Below are 25,051 nucleotides of genomic sequence, written 5' to 3'. Positions count from 1 at the left end.
TCTATCTGTTAAATGCCTACTATTCTAGGAGATGGGGTTGTTACAAGATCATCAGGTTAGTCAGTCAATTGTATCTGTTGAGCGCTTACTCTGTGAAGACCATGGCATTAAGCTCTTGGGAGAGTGCAATATTACAATATACACATTCCCCGCTCACATCATTCCTGTCCTACATGGGACTCTCAGTCTTAATGTTCATCTTAGACCCTTAAGAGGTTAAAAGCTGTCATAATTCTTATTTATAAACTATTCGGATTATTATCCCATGCTAATTGTCTGAATAGGTGTCGAGACTCTGTTTAGCAAGGGAGGCTAAGTTTATATTTGCAGTTGTGTTTGAAAGTGCTGCTTTCTATTATTGCCTTCATCAGGTGCCTCTTCTTTGATTTACCCTCCTTTTAGCATCTTTCCCTTGTCTGGTTCTCTATCTTTTTTAACACCCAAATTGTGTCATGTCCACTGGCTTCTCTGAATGCTTTTAAAATCAGTGAGATGACTGTATTCCCATCATCCACTAGCCTTTCTGTAGCCTTGTATAAATAAACGGTAATGTTCAAATAATGTGATATGGGTGAGAAGTTTCTGTAAATAGAGTTCATATTAAAGGCAGGTTCGTCTGCCTCACAGATAATTTTATTCTTTAACTTACATTGAAGCTGACATAAAAATGTCTCTGGCGACATTCAACTTGGAGAACTGTTGCAAACAAAGTGAAGTCCTAACGTTATCCCTCGAGCTTCTTTAACAAATTGTTAATTTTACAAAGTGCCAGAAAATGGAAAATGACATTTAAAAAGTGGTGTTGTGTTGAGTGCTTTGATCAGAGATGATATATCAGTGTGCCTCAGAATGACATTTTTCATGTTCATGTTCTCTGTGAAAAATATCACAGATGAAGATCTGTAGTGACCAGGACTTCATTTAAGAAATAACATGGGAAACATACACAAAGCATATTAACCTCAATCTGGAGTTCACAGTGTTACCCTTTCCTGATTTTTCATCTTTCAATTTCATGTCATTTACCATACAATGCAGGTCTTGGTATCATGTGCAGATTACTTAAGCCTAACATAGACAGTCCTTACAGTCATCTGAAATATTTTTCTTAATGTTTTTTAGGGTATTTGTTAAGTGCTTATTAGGGGCCAGGGACCGTTCTAAGCACTGGGGAAGACACAAGCTAATCGGGTTGGATGCAGTCTGTGTCCTACATAGGGTTCACAGTCTTAATCCGCATTTTAGAGATGAGGCACAGAGAAGTGAAGTGACTTGCCTAAAATCACACAGCAGCCAGGTTTAGAACCCTGTCCTTTTGAATTCAGGCCCACGCTTTATCCATTGGGCCATGCCACTTCTCATTTCACAAATATGATATCGTAAAACTCACAAACATCACTAAAGCAGTGATACCCAAGAACAGATAAAAAATGGCCAAGTTTAACATTCTCTAGTGCATCTATCACTTACATTTCTGAACAATAAAGAAGGGACAAGGGGCTCCTGACCTATCTCCTGTTCAAGGGAACCAAGGTGTAACTAAAGGACAGAGAATCATAAGATTGAAGGGATTTTCAACACATTTCAAAATATTTTTTGATCAATTTCCTTGCTTTGGAACTCAGTGTTCTTTTCAAAATGGGACAACCACCCCATGTTTAAATGTCTTTTTTCTTTGTAATCTCGGACAGTTCACTGGACATGGAAAAATAGCAGAAGTTCATGCATTGGAATCTGGTTCCATCATTTGGAACTGGGTATGAACATCAACCACGAGAATCAGGAATCCTAAATTTTAATCATATACTTCTTAAAGAGTAGTATAATACAGTTCATCTTAAATTTAGGAATGAGAGACTTAGTTACAGGGAAGATATATTTCTTTAATTACTTGCTCCTCTACTGGTGAACTCAGGAAGGCATGCCCATCTGTTTAATTCACTATCATATGCAATGTCAAAAAATATAAATTGATTTGAGATCTTTCCCAGAGTAGAGACATAATATAATTGTCCCTCCTATTCCTATTCATAGATGATGTCTCTGGGAATGAAATTTATCCCTGAGAATGCGATTGAAAAGGTCTTTACTGCACTTACTATTATCGTTATCAGTATTATCATTATTTACTTAAGCTTCACGTTTAGGTAAACACGACCCTCAGCCTCCAAGCAAATGGTCAGAATCCCTTTCAGTTAGTCCCATCCCAGTAATAGAAAAGATGATAATCAATTTCATTTTTTAAAAAATGAAAAAAGTCTGAAAGATAACCAATTTGAACATTGGTATCACTTAATTTAGGCCCAAAAGTATAAAGGTCCCAGTCCCTCTAAGAATAGTTATTCTGATTTTATAAAAAAAAATTGGGCATCAATATTGGCCGGATATTCTGACATCGTCCATTGTGCTACATCTCTCAAAAAGATGCTCCTTGTCACTTAAAGAGGGAATGCAGAACCTAATACGAAGGATGGGATAATAGTTTTTTTATGATATTTGTTAAGCGCTTACTATGTGTCAAGCACTATTCTAAGCATTGGGGTAGATATGAGATTATCAGGTTGCACATAGTCTCTATCCCACTTGGGGCTCACCGTCTTAAATCCCCATTTTACAGATGAGGAAACTAAGGCACAGAGGAAGTGAAATGACTTGCCCAAGGTCATACATCAGACAGGTGGAGGAGCCAGGATCAGAATCCAAGTCCTCTGACTCCCAGGCCCGTGCTTCGTCCACTAGGCCATGCTGCTTCCCAGATGATAATACATGATAAATTCTAACATCGTATACTTAACATCAAACTTCCCAGTCATACCCCGGATCTCTCCAAACCAACTACCACTCACTCATCTCTAACCCTGAGTTCCACTTCCCTATTCTCCGCCTTGTAATTTTCCACCCGCTATTTCTGAACTGGAGCCACCCGGCTTGTGGCTTCAAGCACTGACCCGAAGCAGAAGGGCAGGAAAGAGTTTTCTATCCAAGTCTGTCTACGTCTGCATCTGGTGGTTCCAAAATAGGTGGGAGTATATGCTTGCCCGACTATATCACATTCCCAGCTGCTGGGCGAGAGTGAGGATTTGTCAGGAGACTCAAATCCCGGAGAAACCTAATGGACAGAACACAGGCCTGGGAGACAGAGGATCTGGGTTCTAATCCCCGTTCCACTACCTGTCTGCTGTGTGACCCTGGGCAAATCACTTCACTTCTCTGTGCCTCAGTCACCTCATATGTAAAATCAATCAATTCATCGTATTTATTGAGGGTTTACTGTGTGAAGAGCACTGTATTAAGTGTGTGGGGACTGAACATTAAGTGTGTGGGGACTGAACTTAATTTAGGCCCACAGGTAGAAAGGTCCCAGTCGCTCTGAGAATAGTTATTCTGATTTTATTAAAAAAAAAAAAAGGGGGGGCATCAATATTGGCTGGATTTTCTGGATTTTCTGGTATCATCCATTATGCTACATCTTTCAAAAAAATGCTCCTTGTCAATTAAAGAGGGAATGCATTGCCTAATATGAAGGATGGAGTAATAGTTTTTTTTATGATACTTGTTAAGCACTTACTATGTGGCAAGCGCTATGTGGGACAGGGGCCGTGTCCACCTGGTTATCATCTTGTGTCTGCCCAGTGCTCAGTACAGTGCCTGGCACATAAAAAAGTGCTTATGAAATACCATGAGAAAGAAAGTAAAGTCTTAGGGTACTGAAGGTGAGTGGAACAGCTAGCAGAGAATAAGAGTTGTGGAGGAAACCAATGATTAGAATATAAATACTTGAGTAATGTTACTCTCTTGGTTAAGAGTATTTGTTTCAACTTTTCTTTGCCGACACTTACAGAATCTGAAACTATGCTCAATAGGTTAAGGAGTCGACTAAAACTAATCCGATCAAGTCTCAGGACATTTTTGCTTTCTCTATTTTCCTGTCTCCTCCTCTTCTCTCAATACATACACACTTCTAGTTGTCTTTAAAAAGAAGTTGTTCACCAAAAACAGATGATACGATGCTTAAAAGACTGCTCACCAAATATGCTCTCTTCAGGCTGAAAAAACTTTTGCTATTTTTCATAGCCCTACCCTCAAGGAACGTACAATTAAACTGATTTTCCTTCTGTTCTCTTGGTTAGAGAGCAGGTTCAAACTGACACCCAAAAAAAAATGCTATTTTAATCTGTTTGAATAGGGAAATACTTACATTTATTAATTATAAATTATTTTATTATATTATATATTATTATTAATTATAAATCATTACATTTATCTTAATGATAAATTAGAGGCGATCTCACCAGAAATATTTCATTTGTTACAAATTTAGAGCACAAGCCAAGGGGGCAACCATTAAAAGCAGAATGTGAAAATATTTTAATCTTCTTTAATCATTAATTATGTTATTTCTACCAGAGTCTCCTGCTTAGTTAACACGAAACAGATGAACTTTTTTAAACTGCAACTTTCCTGTTTCTGCTCACCCTACATAAAATCATTCTCACTCAGAAATAGTTGGAATCTATTTTTCCTCAGTGCCAAATTCAGATGACAGATAAATACAAAAGTTCCCATTTCTTTGTAATGCAGATTCGTACCTCTCAGATTAGTCCGGCAAATCAAAATCAGTCATAAATAATTAGAAAAGAACAGTCCTGACAACCTAATTAACATACCTAATGAGCAATTAAAATAATGAGGGAAAAGCGCAGAATATATGGAATAAATTAGCCAAGTTCAAGACTGCTTGTGAAGGTAATAAAAAAAAATGAGGGCAAAGGCCTAGGCTGTGCTCTATGCTTCCTTTTTAAAAGATAAGTTCAAAAGAGATGGAAGGAATTCTAATTAATTTCTTACAACCATGCCAAAAGGTCAAGTATAAACTCAGGATCACATTCAGATTATTCTTTTTCCATAGATATTTCACTTATGAATTGTGCACCATATTAGAGTTAGTCCATCAATCAATCATATTTATTGAGTGCTTACTGTGTGCAGGGCACTGTACTAAGTGCTTGGGAGAGTCCAATACAACTATACAAGAGACATAGTCCCTGCCCACAAAGAGCTTACAGTCTGAATAACACGAATACTTGGTGATGTTTCATCTTTGGTCCTTCGTTTTATTCTTCAACCTGGCATTTCTGCATACATTGTGAATACAGTTTGTATTTCTATTATTCCACTGATATTTCCCTTGTGATTTACTCATTCATTCATTCATTCATGCTTATTGAGCACTTACTGTGTGCAGAACACTGTACTAAGCACTTGGGAGAGTACAATATAACAATAAGCAGACACACTCCCTGTAATAACGGTTGCCAATGACCTCAAATTTAAAATTGTGCACTATATTAGAGTTGGTGTGAATAATACCAACGCTTCCTTGTGATAGTTCATCTCCGGTCCTTTGTAATATTTTTCCAACATCTGCGTGGAGTTTGTGTTTTTACCAATGTACAAGGACTGTTAGCAATGCACAACTGTCAAAACAACTGGGTTACGAAATGGATTGGGAATCAGAAATTTTTCTACCGAGAAGAGAAAAATTTATAACCTCCAAAATGATCGCTAAAGATGAAACAGCTTGTAACCATTTGCTGCCGTGTTTATATTTGTACCGACATCATGTTGAAATAGAACCCCACATTATGATTCCTTCTGTTCACACAACCACAAGTCCAACAACATTTGCATCTTGGTTCTAAATTATATTCAGTAGTCATCTTCAAACATTCATTCGGCACGAGGATGCTGATGGGTTAGCGTGTCAACTAGCTAGATGTAGCTTGCTAACGCACTCTCTTCCTGCTAGATTTATGATTTATCTAGATAAATTGCCCCTTTACTTACCATGACCTTTCGCCCTCTTCCCAAACCACCCTTAGAGCTTCGTTGCTCCTGCCACTCCTTAAAACTAGTAATAATAATAATAGTTGTATGTCCTAAGTGCTTACTATGTGAAAAGCACTGTACTAAGGGCTGGGGTACATACAAGATAAGAAAGTCGGTCTCAGGCCCAGTCCCACATGGGGGGTCGCAGTCTAAATAGGAGAGAGAACAGGCACTGAATCCCCATTTTACAGATGAAGAAAGTGAGGCCAGAGAAGTTAAGTGACTTGCCCAAGACACAAAGCAGGCAAGTGGCAGAACCAGAATTAGAACCCAGATCCCTTGACTCCCTGGCCATGCTGCTTCTCAAATGCACTTTCCCTTCATGCACTGCCCCCTTTACTCTAGCCTGAAATCCTGACCATTCCTGCTGATTTGCTTCCTCTAGGCCACAAGCTCCCTGGGCGCAAGGAATGTGTTCACCAGCTCTTTTATACTGCACTCTCCCAAGCACTTAGAACAGTGCTCTGCACATAATAAGCACTCAGTAAATATGACTGATTTTTAAACAGGTCCTGCCCTTCCCACCCCGACCCTACCAAACCTCCTCAGTCAAGCCCCATCTCCACCATTCGATCGCAGAGCACTGTTCTAACTACTTGGGAGAGTACAGTGCAAACATAAACAGACACATTCCCTGCCACACCTTGGCTTTAGGTTACTGGAGCAACACGGGCTGGAATAAAACCAGTGCAGTGGGGGAGAGAACTAGGAGAGGGGCAGAAAGGGGAGAATATGATTTTTTTTGTTTGTTTAAAAAAACAACAGCAAAGGGGATGGGTGGAGTTAGATTGGGATTCAGGAACTGGAGGCTGGTTGCAGCAGATTTGGACTTTGAGGTTTTGGGGTAGGGGTTGGTGTGTCGGTGATGAAGCTGCCAAGACACTCCCCCCAGAAATAACCTACTCACTGTCCCTCCATCTCATCTCTCTGTTGTAATCGCCCAAGCGCTTAGTACAGTGGCTGTGCACACAGTAAGCGCTCAGTAAATACAATTGAATGAATGGGTGAATCTGCCCTCCAACCCCTCCCCCAAGCCCTGCCGCTGGCTTGGAACTCCCTCCCCCTTCATATCCAACAGACCACCACTCTCTCCCCATTTAAAGCCTTATTGAAGGCACATCTCCTCCAAGAAGCCTTCCCACGCTAAACCCTCGTTTCCTCCTCTCCCACTCCCTTTTGCATAGCCCTTGGACTAGGATTTGCTCCCTTTATTCACCCCACCCTCAGCCACACAACACTTCCGTCCGTATCCGTCATTCATTTATTTATATTGTGTGTCTCTCCCTCTAGACTTAAGCTCATTTTGGGCAGGGAACATTATCTGCCAACTCTGTTATACTGTACTCTCCCAAGCGCTTAGTACAGTGACCCGTGCAGAGTAAGCACTCAGTAAATACCAGTGATTGCTTGTAAGCTCGCGGAAAGGAAACGCGTCTGCCAACTCTGTTACACTGCACTCAGAGAAGCAGCGTGGCTTAGTGGAAAGAGCACGGGGTAGGGAGTCAGAGGACTTGGGTTCTAATCCCGGCTCCGCCACTTGTCTGCTGTGTGACCTTGGGCAAGTCACCTAACTTCTCTGTGCCTCAGTTACCTCATCCGTAAAATGGGGATTAAGACTGTGAACCCCATGTGGGACAACCTGATTACCTTGTATCTACCCCAGCACTTAGAACAGTGCTTGGCACAAAGTAAGAGCTTAACAAATACCATCATTATTATCATTATTATTATTACTCTGCACACAGTAAGACAGTAAGTGCTCAATAAATATGATTGATTGGTTGGTTGCAGCAGATTTGGACTTTGAGGTTTCGGGGTAGGGGCCGGCATGGCAGTGTTGGAGCTGCTGAGATACGAATGGTAAAGTTCCAGGCCTAATGGGGAAGAGGGAAAGTGGAAGACGGGGTAAAGAGTAAGTGCTTAACAAATGCAACAATAATATAGTATTATTATTATATAAAGAGGAAACAACACTGATGGTGGCTCTAGGTGATAGGAAGATCTCTGTGCTGACCAGGGAGAGCTAGAGAACTGTCTCCCTGACACATAAACCTAAAAAAGGATGCTATTCTAGGTCTCACAATTTGGAAATCTCTCTTACCCAGTGAAGCAGCATAGCCCAGGGGAAGGGGTATGGGTCAGGGAGTCGGAGGACCTGGGTTCTAATCCTGACTCCACTACTTGTCTGCTGTGTGACCTTGGGCAACTGACTTCACTTCTCCAGGCCTCAGTTCCCTCATCTGCAAAACAGGGATTCAATCCTTATTCTCCCTCCTACTTTGACTATGAGGCCCAAGTGGGACCAGATTATCTTGTATCTACTCCAATCGATCAGCAGTGCTTATTCGCACTTATTATGCGCAAAGTACTGTAAAAAGCGCTTGGGAGAGCACGATACAAGAGAGTTGGTAGACACGTTCCCTGCCCACAAAGAGCTTACAGTCTAGAGGGGGAGACAGACATTAATATAAATCTAATACTGCTTAGTACAGTGCTGGGAATATAATACTTAATACCACAATTATTATTACTATTATTATTATTAGCAGTATTATTATTATTATCTGACACTGGCTATTTTCCCAGAGAAGGTCAATCTTGGTTGGTTGACGCCTGTACAATGTATAGTCCTCTCTGAGGATTTTCTAGTTCCCCTGAGGCTTGCGTTTAATCTGATTAGAAAACTGCTTTAGCTCCCATCTCAGTGAGCTCCTTCTCCACACAGATGTCTGTTTCTTGGGCTTCAGGGACATTCTGCTTAAGATCTCAGGGTGAGACCAATAAAACAGAGACAGACCTCAGAGATAAGAAATTATGATGGAAATTAATTTTAAACTACAAACACTTTTCTTATCGTTCCATTAATGCACTTTCTATACAAGAAAAATCCCTGGCTCGGGCAATTTAGAAATACCAATTCATCTTTCATTATTATTGAATGGTATGAATCTCTTGTACTAATATTTTCCTTCATAAACTTGCAAAATTCCTCATTTCACTTCCATCTAGTGACCGAGCACTCACTCGACCTATTTTCTTTGCCGTTATCTTTGGCCTCGAGCTTTATTCTTTTCCATATTGGGCCCAGATTCTTTAACTGCAGACTTTAGAAGCCACACTGGTGGTTCTTTGTTCCTTAGTTTTTTTTCTCCCCCCGCTCCGCCTTCAGAGTAATTCTACTCCGTTGGGTCTTTAATTGTCGTGTCATTTAGGGTTCTTTAACCTTCTTCCACAGTCTTGAGCTTTAATACCATGTTACCTCCTCCTCTCCCCATGCTGCACCGGGCTCATTACGCTTCTTAATCCCCATGATTCGGTTTCTTGAAATTGTATACCTTTGTGCTGCTGTGTTCTGTGAGTCTATTTCCTTACTAGCCTGAACGAGACAAGGATCAGTAGTCAGAGACTTTCCTTTTACGTCCAGTTTCTCAATCAAGTTGGTCCTACAGACAAGAAGGAGTTTCTAGATGGTATCTTCATTTTCCAAATCATAAAGCTGTTCCTTATCAAGGCTCAGTCCTGGCTTTGTGAGTGAATGAGCCCCCCAGAAATTGGGTATTCTATTTTTAAGTTCCTCCAAGGGGCAAGAAGTGGTTTCTAGATGGTATCTTCACTTTCTGAATCATAAAGCGGTACTCTCTAACTTCAGAATGTACTGCCTTTTATCTACGTCTAGTCCTAGTTTCGCAAGGAGGTAAGCCTCCTGATATAGGGTATTCTATTTTTACATTCCTTCAAAAGAGGTCTTAGAATATTTATTCTCTCAGTCCTTTGGTTCTATGATTCTAACTGTGGGCGCTTTTTTACCCTTCGTGTCTTCAATTCCTATTTTACCCCTAAATTGCCGGTCTGTTTTTCCCTCTTTTTGATTAGTTTTCAGAGTGGAAATGAAAGTAGTTTAATGTTATATCGATGGTTGATAGTTCCCCTGCTGTACTTTCTACTTTGTATCTGGAAGTTCAGGGAAAAGATGTTCATCAACTGTCCACTAACCAGGTTGAAGCAAATCGTGTAATGAAGAAGGGTGGAGAAAGTGGGAAGGGTGGCAAAGTTGGAATGAAGCTCTGGCCAACTTTCAATTGTTCAGGGGTTGGTGGTGGTTCAGTTTCTCGTTCCTCCTCCCCATCTGTGCACTTACTTTTCAGAAGGGGGAATGGGCAACTGATCAAACTTAAATCGGTCCATAATGTTAGCATTAATGGGTTTCACAAGTTACCTGTCCGGAGAGTGTAATTCATCTTTAAGAATAAGGAAAGTTTTGGCAGCAGAAGTGCTTAGAGGAGAGGGCAGAGTGGGGCAATAGAAGTTGACCAATAAATACTTCCAAATACATCAAAAACCCAGGTATTTATCAATGTATAGAAGTGACATTGCGTCAGGATTATGCAATGTACTAACCAGTGCTTAGTACAGTACTTGGCACATGGTAACCACTTAAAAAGTATCATAAAAAAGGAATGAATAGAACTCGTTTTAGAGAAGCAGCATAGCCTAAAAAAGCAGGATTGCCTAGTGGATAGACCAAGGACCTGGGAGTCAGAAGGAACTGGGTTCTAATCCTGGGCCTGCTATTTGTTGGCAATATGACCTAGGACAAGTTAACTTCTCTGTGCCTCAGTTCCTTCACCTGTCAAATGGGAATTAGTAATGTGACCTCCACGCGGGACTGTAGCCAAGCTAATTAGTTTCTATCTACCCCAGAGCTTAGTGTAATGTCAGGCACAAAGTTAGTGCTTAACAAATATCATTTAAAAACAACTCGGAATGTGAACTGATGAGGAAAGAAAGATACTTGCATAATTATGCCATTTTTGGCATCATTTTTTGCAAATCAAGAACAGGGAAGGAGTATTTACAATGGGAATTAAATTTAGCAATAGGGGGCCAAGGAGAAAAGAGAGCAGAAATAAATGGAGGCGGAAAGGAGAGGAGAAGGAAGCCAAAGATAAGAGGACACTTGAAACTATCTCCTCACTCCGTTGCACTCTCCCAAGAGCTTCATACAATAGGCAATCAGTGAATTAACCCCCTTTTCCCTTCTGCTTCCCCTACCTGCAATTTGTTCTAATATCTTTCTCCCCGACTATAGTGTAAGTTCCTTGAGAGCATGGATAGGTACTACCAACTCTACTGTACTGTACTCTCCCAAGGACTTAGTACAGTATTCTGAACACCATACGTGCTAAATAAATTCCACTGATGGATTGATGGACTTACCTGGAATTCACACATCTCAGGGAAGGAAACATGTCTACCAACTCTGTTTTATTGTCTCCTCCAAGTGCTTAATATATGGTAAGTGCTCAATAAATACCATCGATTGAGTAATCGATCTCAGTGATGAAGGTCTCCAGGAGGAGTCTGCATCTTTGGTGTCAGCACATTCTGACCTTTCTCCTTTCCTAAACCCAGAATACACAGCTATCACTCCTAATATATATATATATATTTCTTCCTAAAAAATTATATTGCAGGATGTGGAGGGACTACGAAGAATAGGCAATTAGGTTAGCAAATACAGTACATTAGAACAGCTAAAAGGACCAATGATATAAATAGATAGTGAACATTGCTCAGACTGAAAACATTTTTCTCAACGAGTTTGGCTTGTTCCTAAAGGCAAGTGGACTAAATCTGAAAGAGGATCCTTTAGGAAGCTGCGATGATATTGCTAAATGCAGCAGGAGGGAAAGTTGTCTCATTACTTAATAGTTTTCATCTTTCAAGACCTGAAGAGAGTACCAATTATGTGGTAACCTAGCATTGCACTACTGTTTACAGGAGGATAATAGAACAGGGAAAAAATTCCAGTGTCAGGCCAAAAATATACCTTGGAACTCATCAAATAAACAATGTTAAAGAAATTAAGTCAAAGCCACAATTTTGGATTAAAGATGATTGTGAAGACATATGGAAAAAACTACTGGAAGTAAATAAGTTGGATTTAAGGAAAACTTAAAATATGTTATGTAGTTGACATGAATTCATTATGTTTCAATTAACATGAAACAATGATTGACAAGGTTGTATGGTCATATGAAAAAAGAAAACATAACTATGCAATGTAGTGGGAAATAACTAATAGCCAAAAAACACAGCAAAGGTAGATGACAAAGAAGTCTTGAATTGGGGAAAAAGATGTTTTTCTGCTGCAGTGGATATAATGATTCCAAAGTAATAATAATGTTATTTATTAAGTGCTTACTATGTGCCAAGCATTGGGGTACATACAAGATAATCAGATCAGGTACCGTCTGGGTCCCACAAGGGATTCATAGTTTAAGAGGGAGGGAGAGCAGATATTTTATCCCCATATAAATGATAAATGAGGGAAGTGAGGCACAGAATAGTTAAGTGATTGCCCAAGGTCAAACAGCAGGCAAGTGGCAAAACCAGGACTAGAATCAATCAATCGATCGATTGTATTTATTGAGCACTTAATGTGTGCAGAACGCTGTTCTAAGGGCTTGGGACAGTACAATATAACAGAGTTGGTAGACATGTTCCCTACCCATAAGGAGCTTACAGTTCAGAGGTGGAGACGGACATTAAAATAAATTTTAACCAAGAACATACGTGCTATCTAGAATCACAGTCTCCTCTCTCCCAGCCCCGTGCTCTTTCCTCTAAGCTATGCTTCCTCCCAATTCTGCATTAATTTATGCAACCGGGGTACAGCAACCAAAAAGAAAAAGCATCACCATCATTCTAAAGTTATAGAACTTGAGCTATTTACAGTAGACAAGAAAGAAAACTGTGGATATTTAAAGGCAAAGCCTGAAACCATCCCTGATTAACTTTTCTTCTGCCCAGTTCGTATCCCCCCAATCCCTGCCTTGGCATTTCTTCTCCACCTCTACATTTATGCTTTCACCTCCAGCATGTCTCAAGCACTAATTCATCCACATAATCACTTTTTCACTCTCTTCTGTAACTTATTTTGTATATGACTCCCTCACTAAAATTGTGAACACCTTGAGGGCTTCTAACACTATCATACTCTTCCAAGTGTTTGTACAGTGCTCTACACAGATTAGGCATCAAATAAATACTAATGAATTATTCATTGAATGGAACATAAAGCTAATACTAAATGGAACTGAGTATGAGTTTTTTTTGTAGAAATGGGTGCCCAAAGCAAAGGTACCACAACTGAAGAAATATGTGAATAGTCATTTAGAATAGTCAGCTCATATACTGTAAATGTCACTGTTTATTGTTGTATTGCACTTTCCCAAGCGCTTACTACAGTTTTCTGCACACAGTAAGTGCTCAATAAATACCACTGAATGAATGAATGAAAGATTAAAAAAACTCCAAGATTTGGGAGATGACTCAAAGGCATGGAAAGGCTGGGGACCAATTAGCTCATTTGAGAAAAATTGATAAAATTATATGTAAGTAAATCATTACAACAAGGTGGCATCTTCAAAGTTCTGAAGAAGCTGAAAGAAATTGCAGAAATCTTGGCAAGAGTGTGTAATTTATCACTACAAAGGGCCACAGGACCAGAGGACTGGCAGATCGCCATTGTAAACTCCAAATATAAGAGAGTGATTTAGGTATCCCAAGGAAGCAGTGAGACTTAGTGGACAGAGCAAGGGCCTGCTAGTCGGAAGGACCTGGGTTCTAGTCCTGCTTCTGCCACTCATCTATGTGACCTTGAGCAAAACATTTCTCTGTGCCTCAGTTACCTCATCTGTAAAATGGAAATTAAGACTGGGAACAATATGGGACAGGGACAACTGTGACCATCCCAATTATCTTGTATCTACCACACCATTTAGTACTGTGCCTGGCACAGAGTAAGCACTTAGGAAATATCATTTAAAAAAATTCAGATGACTAATCCAGAGTAAATGTTTTGCTTTTCAATTCTGTTTGCCTCCAAATGGCCTCTCTAGTTTCTCCTCCCAGGGAACGTGAAATCTTTTACTTATAGACACTTCCAAAGTCTGCAGCAATTCCCAGTAATAGATTTTGAAATCTACCCAAAAAGGATTCAGGGAGTCCAACATAAAATTCTCCCTGGATTTAGCAGTATTATTTTGGGCAGCAGGTCCTGCTGATCTGGCAGTACGATTAACAAACAAGCTCTCATTCTAATAACAACTTTAGAAAGATAACAGCACCAAATGCCACATTATCTAATAATCTAATCAGCAAATAAATCTGAATATACATGTGGCTTTATCTCCTAATCTGATCAGCCAACAGTCCTCTATGTGTCTACAGAAGTTTCCTTTTCTTTTATTTAAATGGTATCTGCTAAGTGCTTTATTATATGCCACACACTTTACAAAGTGCTTGGACAGATTCAAGCTAATCAGGATGGACATAGTCTCTGTCCCGCATGGGGCTCCAAATCTTGCTCCCCATTTTGCAGATGAGGTAACTGAGGCATAGGGAAGTTAAGTGACTTGCCCAAGGTCAGACAGCAGGCAAATGAGAAGCAGCATGGACACACGGATAGAGCACGGGAATCACACGGATGTGGGTTCTAGCCCCAGCTCTGCCATTTGTCTGCTGTGTCCAACCTGATTATTAGTATTAATACCACTAATAATAATGGTATTTGTAAAGTGCTTACTATGTGGCAAGAACTATTCTAAGAACTGGGGTAGATACGAGCTAATCAGATTGGACGCAGTCCCTGTCCCTTATGAAGCTCACGGTTTTTATCCCTATTTTACAGATGCGGTATCTGAGGCTCAGAGAGGTGAAGTAACTTGCCCAAGGCCACACAGTAGACAAGTGGCAGAGCCAGGATTAGAAGCCAGGTCCTCTAAAACCTAGGCCCGGGAGCTCGGCCGGACATTGTGTCCTCTCAGTGCCGGGAATTAAATTCCCTCTGGCCCCTTCCCTCCCCTCCCACAATTCACTTCACTCTCTCCCCTGTTCTGATTAATCTTCCTTCCCCCTCCAGGCTCTCCATCAACCTCGTCCTTTTTTGAAGGAAAACTATTTGGGGGGGCGGGGGGGCATCACTCCCAGCTCCTGCTAGTCTGTAGTGGCTAGCGCACAGAGGACAGAGTTAATCCCCACAGCCTCTGGCGGCATTCATTCATTCAGTCGTATTTACTGAGTGCATACTGTGTGCAAAGCACTGTATTATGCCATTGGGATTGTACAATATAACAACAAGCGGACACATTCCCTGCCCAGAACGAGCTCACAGTCTAGACGGGGCGGCAGGGAGGGAGGGAATGTCCCTCTTCCTGGCCACGAGATTTCCCATCTGGGAAATCTGGGGTCCGGGGGGTGGACTGAGCAAGGACCCACTAGGGAAGGGTGACTGCACCCCAAGGAAAATGGAGGGAAAGGGGAGGGGGTAATAATAATAATAATTATGGTATTTGTTAAGTGTTTACTATGTGCCAAGCACTGTTCTAAGCACTGAAGTAGATACAAGGTAATCAGGTTGTCCTACGGGGGGCTCAAAGTCTTAATCCCCATTTTACAGAAGAGGTAACTGAGGCACTGAGAGGTGAAATGATTTGCCCAAAGTCACACAGCTGATAAGAGGCAGAGCTGGGATTAGAACCCACAACCTCTGACTCCCAAGCCCGTGCTCTTTCCATTAAGCTATGCTGCTTCTCTAAGCGTAGAGGCGGGGTGGGGAGAGAGCTACAGGGCATTTTCTAATTTCCTCTAGGTTTCGGTCATCATCTCGGAAACAGGAAAACAAATTAGGGCTCCTGCTCTAGACTGTAAACTTGTTGTGCTCAGGGAATGTGACTAACAACTCTGTTGTACTGTGCTCTTTCAAGTGCTTAGTACACTGATCTGCACACAGTAAGCGCTCAGTAAATACCATGGGCTGATGGATGAAAACCTCAAGACAGCTAAAGGCCCAGCTGAGTCCCCATGAAAACCAAATTAATTTATGCTAAACAAAATCCAACCAACAGTCCATCATTCCCATAGACATAAAGATTTCATCCATTTTTTAAGAAAATGCCAATGAGGGTGAGATACTAACCATGACCTTTGTGGGGTGGAGGTGAGGGGTGTGTGTGTGTTTATTTTAAGTAGCGATATATACCCAATTGTTCATGCTTGGAGAGATTTTGTCTAATCATTCCAAGTTTTTCACTTTAGGTGCATATTCAACTACTGGAAATTCTTCCCATACGCTGTCACTTCAAGCTCTACTTCTCCTGAATGTTTTTCACAACCCGAACCACCTTTGACCAAACTGCACGCTGTCGTGCAATAAATTCTGTGGACGTTGGGTAGTTTCTTCAAATAGGGCCTAAATATGTGTGAAATTGGGATGTGTAACCATTACCTTGATGGCTAGTTATCAGCCAAACTGTTTATTTTTCAAGATTTTTTTTCTCCCCCCCCCACCCAAGGAAGACTGCCATCTTCCTTCATTTCAAAAATCATTCTTTGTCAGGACACAGCTAGAGCTGTATACAACATTAAACAGATCCAATTTACTTTCAGCATCTGATGAACAATAGAGAAATCGGACCTGTTAAAGTTAGACATTTAATTGTTCCAATATGCTACCTTCTTATAATTTGCAGGATTCAGAATGCCAAGAACTAAATTTCCAGGGGTTTTCATGATTCTCTAATTCGGGGATAAGCCGAGAGAATATATATAAAATGAAGTAATTGACCAAGTTACTTGGTGTTCTTAATTTGAAACTATTTGAATTCCTTCCTTGAGAATTTAAATTCATAACTGAAAGAAAAAACTGACTTTTAATCATTATTTCCCATAAGAAGCTTTAGAGTCTGAAGAACTTTGTGGTTTGCAAGGCATACAGATGTTGTCAATGAGAGACATAAAAAATTAGCACATGAAAAAATCAGTCTCGAGAACAAAACTTCAGTCACAAGAGTGGAGGATGTGTGTCCTGGGCAGATGTTATAACTATTCATATGATAAATACTGACTATCAATACAGAAATTTAAGAGCATGCTTTAATTTGGATTTGAATTTAACATAAATTAACTTACTTTGACAATGGCTGCCTAATATTTCAGCTTAGAACAGTGCTTCCAGTGAACCTAGAAGGCGGTCTTATTTTTTTTTAAAAAAAAAGCTGTTTTCCAGACATTGTCCAGCTTTGACACCATTATTTGTACCTGACTCATTGTTCAGAGAACAACATCCACTTTGTGCGGAGCATTGCTTTAAATCAGTAGAAAATGTTAGATGATCAAATGGTGTCTCAAACTAATAATAATAATAATTGTGATTTTTGATAAGTACTTACTATGTCCCAAGCACTGTTCTAAACACTGGAGGAGATACGAGGTAATCAGGTTGGACACAGTCCCTGTCCCACATGGGGCTCAGTCTTAATCCTTATTTTACAGATGAGATATCTGAGGCCTAGAGAAGTAAAGTGACTTGCCCAAGGTCACACAGCAGATGCGTGGCAGAACCGGGATTAGAACCCAGGTCCTTCTGACCCCCAGACCTGTGCTCTATCCACTAGCTCATGCTGCTTCTCTGGGTTCTAATCCTGGATCTGCCACTTGTTTGCTGCGTGATCTTGGGCAAGTCATTTAACTTCTTTGTGCCTCAGTTTCCTCATCTGCAAAATGGGGATTAAGCCTGTGAACTCTATGTGGGACACGGACTGTCTCCAACCTGATTTGCCTGTATCTATCCCAGTGCTTACTGCAGTGCCTGGCATTTAAAATGAGAAACAAATCAGTTCTGCACTAACTACAAATAATTAATTTCCTACTCAGGGGGCCACATCAATTTGGACAAGATTTGTAAAGGTGCATAATTTTAGAAAACTTTCTCTAATGTCAAATTAAAGCCACTTTATCTTCATCACCTTCCCAAGTACAAATACAATGTTGAAGGTCTTTTCCTCATAAAGATAATGAATAACATCCTTGTTTAGGACATACCACTTTAACACATCCAAAATGAGAGTAATGCTCTTGTTTTCTGAAAAAGTAGTTTTGGTTTGTTTTGGTTTTTTTTTTCCTGAACAAGGAAATGTGAACATTTCAAGAGAGTCATCTTTCCTATTTCTGACACTGGGCTTGTTTTCCACTTCTAATGAGTTTTCCACCTATAATGAAAGCAACTCAAATTAATCCCTGAGTACCCGCATTTCTACAAATACCAGAGAGATAAACTGGCCAGCTAGTCAAATCCAAGTACATCTTATCATCTGCTAAACCTCTTGAACAAAACTTGCTCATGTGTACTTCCATTGTTGGCTCTAACTGTATGTTTCATCATCAGTGATGTTATTTACTGAGCGTTTACTCTGTCAACAGCACTGTACTAAGTGCTTGGGAGAGTAGGATACAACAGAGTTGGGAGACACATTCCCTGCCCTACAGGCACTTACAGCCTAGAAACGTTTCACCGGGAGAGATATCAGATAGCTGGGGGAAATTATTTTGTTTTATTTATTCCCACCCAAATTAAATGAATCTTGCTTTCACATTGGCCTTAAACGCCCTCCCTCTTCATATCTGACAGACAATTATTCTCCGCACCTTCAAAGCCTTATTAAAGGCACAGCTCCATCTCCTCCAAGAGGCCTTCCCCAACTAAGCCCTCATTTCCTCTTCTCCCACTCCCTTCTTCATCGTCCTGATTTGCTCCCTTCATTCGCCCCCACCTCAGCTCCACAGCACTCATGTACCTATCCGTAATTAATTCATTTATATTAATGTCTGTGTCCCCTAAACTGTAAGCTTGTCGTAGGCAGGGAACATGTCTACCAACTGTGTTATTTTGTAGTCTCCCAAGTGCTTAAAATAGTGTGCACACAGTAAGCACACAATAAATGCCATTGATTGATTGGATGCCTCCCTCCTAATAAATAAGGCAGCCTGACTTGCATGGATCAACGCATTTGTCACTCAAAATCGGGACACATCACCTACTTTCTGACACGTGGTTTGTGCAGACTTCAAGTTCCCTAGAAAAGATTTTGTCGACTGGCAAGAAAAATAGCATACTCAGAGCAATGGCCATTCCCAGCTACCTCCCTGGAATTGTCTGGAAAAGGATCGGTCTGTAGATAGGAAACACCAGATACCTATTCCAGAAATAGCAAAATGAGGCTCCTCGGAAACAATCGTCCGGGGAGCCAATCTATGGGTCTGTGGTGGAAATGCCTGGAGACAGAGAGTTGGCTATTTTTTGAAAAGCAGCCTGCCCCGTCTGTATAAAATCAAGCTGAACTTGGTGGACAAATGACTCTTTGGACAGTAATTAATCGCAACATACTCAGAACAACGTTGTCGAGGAAAACATACCTGAGCCGGAGTCAAATTTGGTTTCTGATCTGTAAAGGAAAAGAGAATTTTTATATTACAAAAACTGTTGGTGGCAGGGTGGTGTTGGGGGCTGGGATTTGGGGAGGGAAGTGAAAAGAGTGAGCACTGCATGGAAACAGGATGCCTCAGCTACAGACTGCACGCCGTTGAGCGGCAGGTAATGGAACAAGTTAACACACAAGTACACAATTGTTCCACGTTTTTAAAATGCAGTCACCTATTGCCTCTAGCTGCCTGTGTGAGTTTATATGTGAGCCCGTTTATGGAAGTAAATATCATCTGCATAAAATCTGGAAGCCAGGTTAATCTAAAAAAGACTAACTCGGCTTGTTTTCCGAGGGAGGCGAGAGAGAGAGAGAGAGGAATCATAAAAAGCAACCAGGGAGCCACTCTCTTCACTTTGTTTCAACGATCCGATCCCCGGAATGAAAAGGAATGCCAAAATGTACAAGTGTCTTTTGTTGACCATTGTAGATTTTCAGTCTCGAACCACACATCATTTCTTCTGAGTGCTTAGCAGAGAGCAAATGAACCTAATAACCTGTGCAATTAATAAGAGAGAGAAAAAATTGTGCCCCAGTGGGAACATCATGTTTCAGATATAGGTTAATACCGGTTGTAAATTCCAAGGTCTTTGAAGCTCTCTATTCAGCTGTGGGAAAGCTTCAGTCGGGTAATTACTCTCAAGATGTGGCTGTCAAGCAGAATTAACCCTATGACTAGGCCTATCGGCACAAGCTGCTCTAAGACAGCATTGTCTGTCTCTAGCTCTCAAACCAATTAGTGGCCATGCGCCCCAGTCAGATTTATATCACATATTAACCATCCGTTGTGTAGATGTTCACGGCCGCCCCGGGAAGACAGAAGAATTGGCCAATAGGAGTCTGTTCAAGGATGTCATCCACTGACAGAAAAGAACTCTCTGAGGAAATGCAGTGAAAACTGAGTGGAAAAAGAAAGTTTTGATCCTCTGAGACTACTCCAAGAGACCAGCGCATTTTTGGAAGCTGGGAGCTGACCGCGGGTTTCCTCGTTTTGGATCAAGAAAGACGTCGTGGAGGGAAAAGAACCCAATGAGGAAAGACTGCCTGGATCGCAGCTGTTTGTTGAGGATTTCAAAGAGGTTCCTTATTGGCTTGAAAAAAAAATACCCCAATGGATCCTGATTGCTGATGGGAAAGAAAATCATTAGCATAGTGTGCTCATCGCTGACTACTCCAGAAACCCTGCTCCGCAGTGAAGGATGTTATGTCAGGAATCTAGTCTGGGAGTTAATCAATTGTATTTCTTGAGTGCTTACTGTGTGCAGAGTGCTGCACAGAGCACTTGGAAGAGTACAATATAGCAGAGTTGGTAAACATGTTCCCAGCCCTCAACGAACTTACATTCTATTTCACCCTCACATGGTTTCATTGGGAGCTTCGCCCAGCCACATGGAGTATGTTTTTTCTAGGTAAAAAGATAACACACAAAATAACATGTGTTTTTTTTTAATGGTATTTGTTATGACTTACTGTGTGCCAGCCACTGTACCAAGCACTGGGGTAGATAGGAGATAATCAGATTGAACACAGTCCCTGTCCCACATGGGGCTCACAGTCTTAAACACCACTTTACAGATGAGGGAACTGAGGCCCAGAGAGTGAAGTGACTTGCTGGAGGCCACAAAGCAGACAAGTAGCAGAGCTGGGATTAGAACTCCAGGTCTTCTCACTCTCAGGCCTGGGTTTTTTCCAATAAGCCACACTGCTCTCCACTGCTTTTTTCTCCTTAGGGTTTTCTCGGCAGGTTTCGGGAAAAGTAAATCAACATACAGGTAATCGAATGAGGACGCTAAAGTTGAATCCAATCTGAAGTTGAATCCAATCTGAATGACTGTCAGGATTGACAGGGTGGAAAACAAACTGCCATTTTCTTTTCTTTTTTCTGTTTTTAAATGAAACATACGCCAGTCCTCCGCTCCTCCCTCAGCACAATGTCCGGTTGTAAGAAAACCAAAGTGAGGAGTGCTGCTAAATAGGAAGTTGCTCATCTGGGGGACCAAGAAAACCCATAAGTACATTTAATTACCCTGTACTCTTACATTCATTAATTCATTCAATCATATTTATTGAGCACTTACTGTGTGCAGAGCACTCTACTAAGCATTTGGGAAAGTACAATAACAATAATAATAATAATAATGTTGGTATTTGTTAAGCGCTTACTATGTGCCGAGCACTGTTCTAAGCGCTGGGGTAGACATAGGGGGATCAGGTTGTCCCACGTGGGGCTCACAGTCTTAATCCCCATTTTACAGATGAGGGAACTGAGGCACAGAGAAGTTAAGTGACTTGCCCACAGTCACACAGCCAACAAGTGGCAGAGCAGGGATTCGAACCCATGAGCCCTGACTCCAAAGCCCATGCTCTTTCCACTGAGCCACGCTGCTTCCCAGTGACATTCCCTGCCCACAACATACGTGACACAGTTGCATTTCCTTAACAGAGTTAGTGAGACGCAGCGGAAAGGAACATATAAATTCACGTTCTTGAGAGAGACACTAATTCAAGTTCAACAGGTTACAAAAACCATCACAAAGATGGATAAGAAGAGCAACAAACATTTGCTACGATTTCTCCAAGAAGAATTTAGAGGCGAATTAGTTGCTGTTCTTATCCATAGAAAGCTATGTCTCTCCATTCAGTGGGAATTGAGAAGCCCATGACCTAGAGGATAGAGCACAGGCCTGAAGTCAGAAGGTCCTGGCTTCTAATCCTGACTCCGCCACTCGTCTGCTGTGTGACCTTGGGCAAGTCACTTCACTGGGCCTCAGTTACCTCGTCTGTAAAATGGGGACTAAGACTGTGAGCCCCATGTGGGATGTGGACTGTATTTAACTTGATTATCTTGTTTCTACCCTGGCATTTAGTACAGTGCCTGGCACATAGTAAGCACTCAACAAATACCACTTAAAAAACAAACCAAAAAAAAACCAAAACACACACGAAGGTGTTCCGAACCCGTGGTCTTTCCACTAATAAAATACAACAGAGCTGGTAGACACAGGCCCTGTCCACAGTGAGCTTACAGTCTAGAAAGGGCCAAGGATATTAACTTAAATAAACAATTTATACTATATATACTCTACTAAAATTTTAATTCCTCTCAGAAGAAAACAGTCAGGCATGGTACACAATACCAGTGGAATGAAACCTGTTCATTACTGTCCAATTTCTGTTTGATGCTGGCCCCATTTTCTTTGAAAGTTCATTCAGAAAGAAAGGGAAGGCGCGATAGCTTTACAAATGATCAACAGGGCAAGTAAATCTGTTCTGCTGATGATGAAATCTGGCAATCCTGGACCTATACAAACCAATTTTTAAAAGAACAGTCTTCTGAATTTCATACAAATTCAAGTTCCTCAGTGGTCTTCAAGAGTTAGCTCAAGGAGGCATCTTATGTCTCTGTTTTCCCCATTGATTGTGAGATCCTCAAAAGCAGGGATAGGGACTTTTACTTCTGAAGTTATGTGTCCATACACCCAAATTAATTTCCATCAGTCCTTGGAGGTTGGTAGGATAAACAGCCACTCAAAAGTCACCCAGAATGGTAAGAATAATGACAATGATAATAATCATGGTTTTTGTTAAGCGCTTACTATGTGTCAAGCACTGTTCTAAGTGCTGAGGTAGATAGATGTGAATCAGGTAGGACACAGTCCCTATCCCACAACTCACATTTTAAAGGTGAGGGAACCAAGGGCCAGAGAAGGGAAGTGACTGATCCAGAAACACACAGCAGACAAGTGGCAGAGCCGGGATTAGAACGCAGGTCCTTCTGACTCCCAGGTCTGCACTTGCAGGACCAAGATTCAAGACCACAGTACACTGCCGCGGCTGCTTCGTGGACCTCTGGAATCTGGGGAAAGTTTAGGCTTTATGGCAGAAGGTTCATCTGCTAAGCAGCAAGTAAGAGCGGGAGGAGTCAGGGCTCCAGCTGGAACTTTCCCACAAAACTATTCACACATGGGACATTTCACATAAGCCTCCATACAAGACTATTCCAAGCCACCAGAAAATCCAAGCCATTTTTCCACTAAAATAAAGTCTGGGCACTATTGCAATTCCAGAACCTTGCCATCCAATAGGCTACATCTATTAGCTAATTTCAGAGATCTGCTAAAATGATAATGATGATAATGACTATGGTACTCATTAAGTGCTTACTTTGTGTCAAGCGCTGTTCTAAGTGCTGGGGTAGATAAAAATTAATCAGGTTGGACACAGTCCCTGTCCCATATGGGGCTTACAGACTTAATCTCCATTTTTCAGATGAGATAACTGGGGGGACAGAAAAGTGAAGTGACTTGCCCAAGACCACACAGCAGGCAAGTGGCAGAGCTGGAATTAGAACCCAGGTCCTTCTGACTCTACTAGGCCATGCTGGTTACTGACTAGGAATTGTTTGTGACTGCTTTTCCTTAGAGTTCTATAGAAAGAAAGATAATTGCTTGTAATCTTTTGGATTTCCCCCATCTTCTTCTTTATCCTTTTAACTCTTTTTGGTAGTGCTTACTCTACGCCAAGCACGCACTAAGCACAGGGGTAGACACAAGTAATCAGAACAGACACAGTCCCTGTCCCATACGGACAGTCTAAACTGTCCATAAGGCTCACAGTCTCAACAGGAGGGAAATGGGCATTTAATCTTTTTTTAATGGTATTTGTTAAGCACTTACTACGTACAAGCTAATCAGGTTGGACACAGTCCATGCCCCACATGGGGCTCACAGTCTTAATCCCCATTTTATAGATGAGGAAAGCAAAGCCCAGAGAAGTTAAAATGGAGAATGGGTATTGAATTCCCATTTTGCAGATGAGGGAACTGAGCTCCAGAGAATGTTTAGATTGCATTTAGATACTACCTTTCTCTAAAACAACTTCACTGTGGAGTCATTGGCAGCAGAGGGGAGCTCAGCTGAACCCAGTCTCCGCAAATTTGGTTTGGAATAGAAGAACCTTGACACCCACTGATATGGCTGGATAAATTATGTGAGGATTATTTCCAAGGGTAGAGACAATGGGCCCGAGTTCTAATCCTGGCTCTGCCCCTTCTCTATTTGACCTTGGGTAGGTCACTTCATTTCTCTGGACCTCAGTTCCCTTACCTGCAAAATGGGGATTCAATACCCATTCTCCTTCCTACTTAGACTGTGAGCCCCAAGTGGGACCTGATTACCTTGTTTCTACACCGGTGCATAGTGTAGTGTCAGGCACATAGTAAGTGCCTAACAAATACCACAGTTATCACCTTTATTCTTCATGCCCCAGCTACCCCATGTGTAAAATGGAGTTGAAGACTGCGAGTCCCATGTGGGACATGGCCTGTGTGCCACCTATCTTCTATCTACACCAGTGGTAAAAACAGTGCCTGGCACATAGAAGCACCTAACAAATATCATAAAAAAAGATAAATCAGACTTTTTCATATCTTCCCTCCTTCCCGTCGCATTGCTGTACCCTCATAGGATGATTTACAGAAAGAATTCACAACAGAGGAAGTTGTTGCTCCGGATCTGTCCCCAGCTGCTTTACGATATTGCACGGATTGCAGGGAAGGGCTCTCTGGAGCAGCTGGTAAGGCTGGAGAGGAAGAAACACTCAGAATACGCAAGAGGGAAAGTGCCACAGCGAAGCCTCCGAAGACTCCGTTGCCTACGGAATGAATGGAATCCTCAAATCCGGCTTGAGGGTGATTTCACTGAACATGACAGAGGAGGGGGCGAAATATGGCAAGCATTCTTCATGCACAAGCTGGAATGTTATAGTCTCACGGGTGTGCTTGCACGGAGGGGGACGCATTTTGAATTTTCACATAGGAAATTTCCCTTTTTTTAATTATG

The 25,051-nt window shown here is 41.3% G+C and overlaps 1 protein-coding gene across 4 annotated transcripts in view; it reads right to left on the bottom strand.

The window, feature by feature from the left end:
* Positions 1 to 25,051, bottom strand: part of MSRB3 (methionine sulfoxide reductase B3) — a 114,075-nt gene that overhangs the window by 41,561 nt on the left and 47,463 nt on the right. For all 4 annotated transcript variants that reach the window (XM_029079154.2, XM_029079155.1, XM_029079156.2 and 1 more), the window contains one exon: positions 19,147 to 19,175. In XM_029079154.2, coding sequence (XP_028934987.1) covers positions 19,147 to 19,175 — 29 coding nt within the window. The remainder of the gene's footprint in view (positions 1 to 19,146; positions 19,176 to 25,051) is intronic.

This window comes from Ornithorhynchus anatinus, chromosome 14, assembly GCF_004115215.2.
Source record: "Ornithorhynchus anatinus isolate Pmale09 chromosome 14, mOrnAna1.pri.v4, whole genome shotgun sequence".
In the NCBI taxonomy this organism is placed as follows: Eukaryota; Metazoa; Chordata; class Mammalia; order Monotremata; family Ornithorhynchidae; genus Ornithorhynchus; species Ornithorhynchus anatinus.
This window is presented reverse-complemented; position numbering and strand designations above follow the sequence as displayed.